The 2,477-nt window shown below is 70.3% G+C and overlaps 2 protein-coding genes across 2 annotated transcripts in view; one reads left to right on the top strand and one right to left on the bottom strand.

The window, feature by feature from the left end:
• The window catches only part of MST1 (macrophage stimulating 1), a 9,141-nt gene extending 7,539 nt beyond the window's left edge, over positions 1 to 1,602 (top strand). Inside the window, exons 15-19 of the mRNA XM_009281307.2 lie at positions 81 to 159; positions 225 to 371; positions 453 to 559; positions 1,145 to 1,284; positions 1,365 to 1,602. Coding sequence (XP_009279582.1) covers positions 81 to 159; positions 225 to 371; positions 453 to 559; positions 1,145 to 1,284; positions 1,365 to 1,526 — 635 coding nt within the window. The 3' untranslated portion in view covers positions 1,527 to 1,602. The remainder of the gene's footprint in view (positions 1 to 80; positions 160 to 224; positions 372 to 452; positions 560 to 1,144; positions 1,285 to 1,364) is intronic.
• Positions 1,603 to 1,758: 156 nt separating this feature from the next.
• Positions 1,759 to 2,477, bottom strand: part of APEH (acylaminoacyl-peptide hydrolase) — a 23,410-nt gene continuing 22,691 nt past the window's right edge. The window contains 3 exon segments of the mRNA XM_019472535.1: positions 1,759 to 1,980; positions 2,054 to 2,156; positions 2,239 to 2,429. Of these exon segments, the coding sequence (XP_019328080.1) occupies positions 1,759 to 1,980; positions 2,054 to 2,156; positions 2,239 to 2,429 (516 nt within the window).

Raw genomic sequence — 2,477 nt, 5'->3', positions numbered from 1 at the left:
CGCAACCGGTGAGTGGGCACCCTGCCTGCACCGCCGCACGGCCAGCGTCCCCCCTGGGAGCTCACCCCCCTGTCCCCGCAGCGCCGGCATGCACTTCTGTGGGGGGTCCCTGGTGAAGGAGCAGTGGGTGATCAGCACACGCCAGTGCTTCTCCTCCTGGTAAGGCCGGGGCCGGGGAGCGGAGTGCGGGGAGCCCCACGCACCCTCACGTCCCCATCCCACAGCGATGCTGACCTGGCGGGCTACGAGGTGCAGCTGGGGACGCTCTTCAAAGACCCTGGCCCCGGGGACCCCAACCAGCAGACCATCCCCATCACGCGGATCGTCTGCGGCCCATCCGAGTCCCAGCTGGTGATGCTGAAGCTGGCGAGGTGAGCGGCCATGCCCTGGCCTCCGCCGTGCCCCGCTGCTGGCCGGGCTGACACCACATCCCGCTCACCCTCTCGCTGCAGGCCAGCTGCTCTGAACAGGCGCGTGGCCCTGATCTGCCTGCCGCCCGAGCGCTATGTCGTGCCCGCGGGCACCATCTGCGAGATCGCCGGCTGGGGGGAAACCAGAGGTACCTGCTGTGGGCAGCCCCTGCCAGGGCATCCCCTGCGATGGCATCCCCCTGCTTGAAGTATCCCCATGTCCATGGCATCCCCCTGCCCGCGGCATCCCCAGGTCCCTGGCATCTCCCTGCTCACAGCATCCCGCTGCCCATGGCATCCCGCTGCCCATGACATCCCCCTGCCCATGACATCCCCCTGCCCGTGCCATTCTCCAGCAACAGCATTCCCCTGCCCACAACATCCCCTGCACGATAGCCCCTGCCCACAGTACCCCCTGTGAGGGCACTCCCCCTGCAAAGGCGTCACCTTGCATGCTGTGTGCCCCCACCCACGGCATCCACCCACCCATGGTACCCCCCTGCCATGGCACCCCCCTGCCCGTGCCGTCCCCCTGCCACGCTGAGGGCACTCCCCCTGCAAAGGCGTCACCTTGCATGCTGTGTGCCCCCACCCACGGCATCCACCCACCCATGGTACCCCCCTGCCATGGCACCCCCCTGCCCGTGCCGTCCCCCTGCCACGGCATCCCCCTGCCATGGCATCCCCTCTCCGTGCATCCCCTGCCCGCTGCCCCGCGTGCTCGCTGCCCGCAGGCACGGCGGACGGCAGCGTACTGAACGTGGCGCGGCTGCCTGTGCTGGCCCACAATGAGTGCAACGCGGCGCTGCGCGGGCGCCTGAAGGAGAGCGAGCTGTGCACCGCCCCGCTGCGTGCCGGCGTGGGGGCCTGTGAGGTGAGCCGGGCGGGGGACCGCTGCCTCGGGGAGCCCACGGGTGCCGGCACTGTGCTGACACCGCTCTTCGGATGCCGCAGGGAGATTACGGGGGGCCACTGGCCTGCCTCACTGCCGACTGCTGGGTGCTGGAGGGGGTGATCATCCCCTCCCGCGTCTGCGCCCGCACCGACCAGCCCGCCCTCTTCATCCGCGTCTCCCTCTACGTCGACTGGATCCACAAGGTGATGAAGATGGGCTGAGCTGGCTCAGCCCCAGCCTGGCACAGCCGCCAACACTCAATAAAGGCCCGGCCGTGGCCGTGGGGGTGGGCACTGCACAGGGTCTCACATGTTTATTTAGCGCCAAACCCCAACCCACGTCCCATCCTGCCCCTGGCTACGCTCGCTCCATCCTCTGGTCCTGGTGTGGTCCGCGCGCGGCCCCCGCGGGCCGCCCCCAGCCACAGAGGCACCGTGGGTGCTAGGAGCTGTGTCAGCCCATCCCATCCTGCTGGGGCTGCCCCAGGTGCCGGAGGAGCCAGCGGGCGCAGTTCGCAAAGACGTCGGCCTCCCCCCTCCCCCCCCCCCCCCCCCCATATCCCACTCACAGCACTGGCACCCCCCTGGCCCGCAGCACCCGGTACAGCTCCAGCGCCTGCGTGGGGCTGACGCGCCGGTCCCGGGCACCCACACACAGCAACACCGGCGTCCGCACCTGTGGCACAGCTGGCGGTGGATGCCCGGCACCCTGTGCCTGGTACCCCGCACCCATCCTGCCCCTGCCTTACCTGGGCCGCCTGGGCGATGGGCGAGCGCAGCAGCATGGTGGCCACTTCCTCGGCATGGGGCACCCGCTCGAAGGAGTAGGGCAGCCCCAGGGAGGCGTAGCGCCTGCAGCATGGAGGTGCTGGTGGGTGCCGTTGGGATGTGGCACAGCACAGCACAGCATGGGGGAGGGGGCGGTGGCACTCACCAGTCGGGGATATCGGAGGTGCCCAGCAGCGCGGGCAGGTTGGAGACAGGGCTGCGCAGGGCGCAGGCTTGGTAGCGCTCAGGCTCGCGGGCGAGGAGGTGGAGGGCGATGAAGGCTCCATGGGAGCCAGCCAGCAGGGCCAGGCGGTGCGGGTCCAGGGGCTCGCTGCGCAGCGCCTGCTCCACTGCCAGCTGCACCCATGGGGCACCCACCATCAGCACCCAACCATCAGCACCCCC

The sequence above is a fragment of the Aptenodytes forsteri genome, unplaced genomic scaffold (genome assembly GCF_000699145.1).
Source record: "Aptenodytes forsteri isolate BGI_AS27 unplaced genomic scaffold, ASM69914v1 Scaffold156, whole genome shotgun sequence".
Lineage (NCBI taxonomy): Eukaryota > Metazoa > Chordata > Aves > Sphenisciformes > Spheniscidae > Aptenodytes > Aptenodytes forsteri.
Note: the sequence above shows the minus strand (reverse complement) of the source record. Positions and strands in the feature narration are given on the sequence as shown.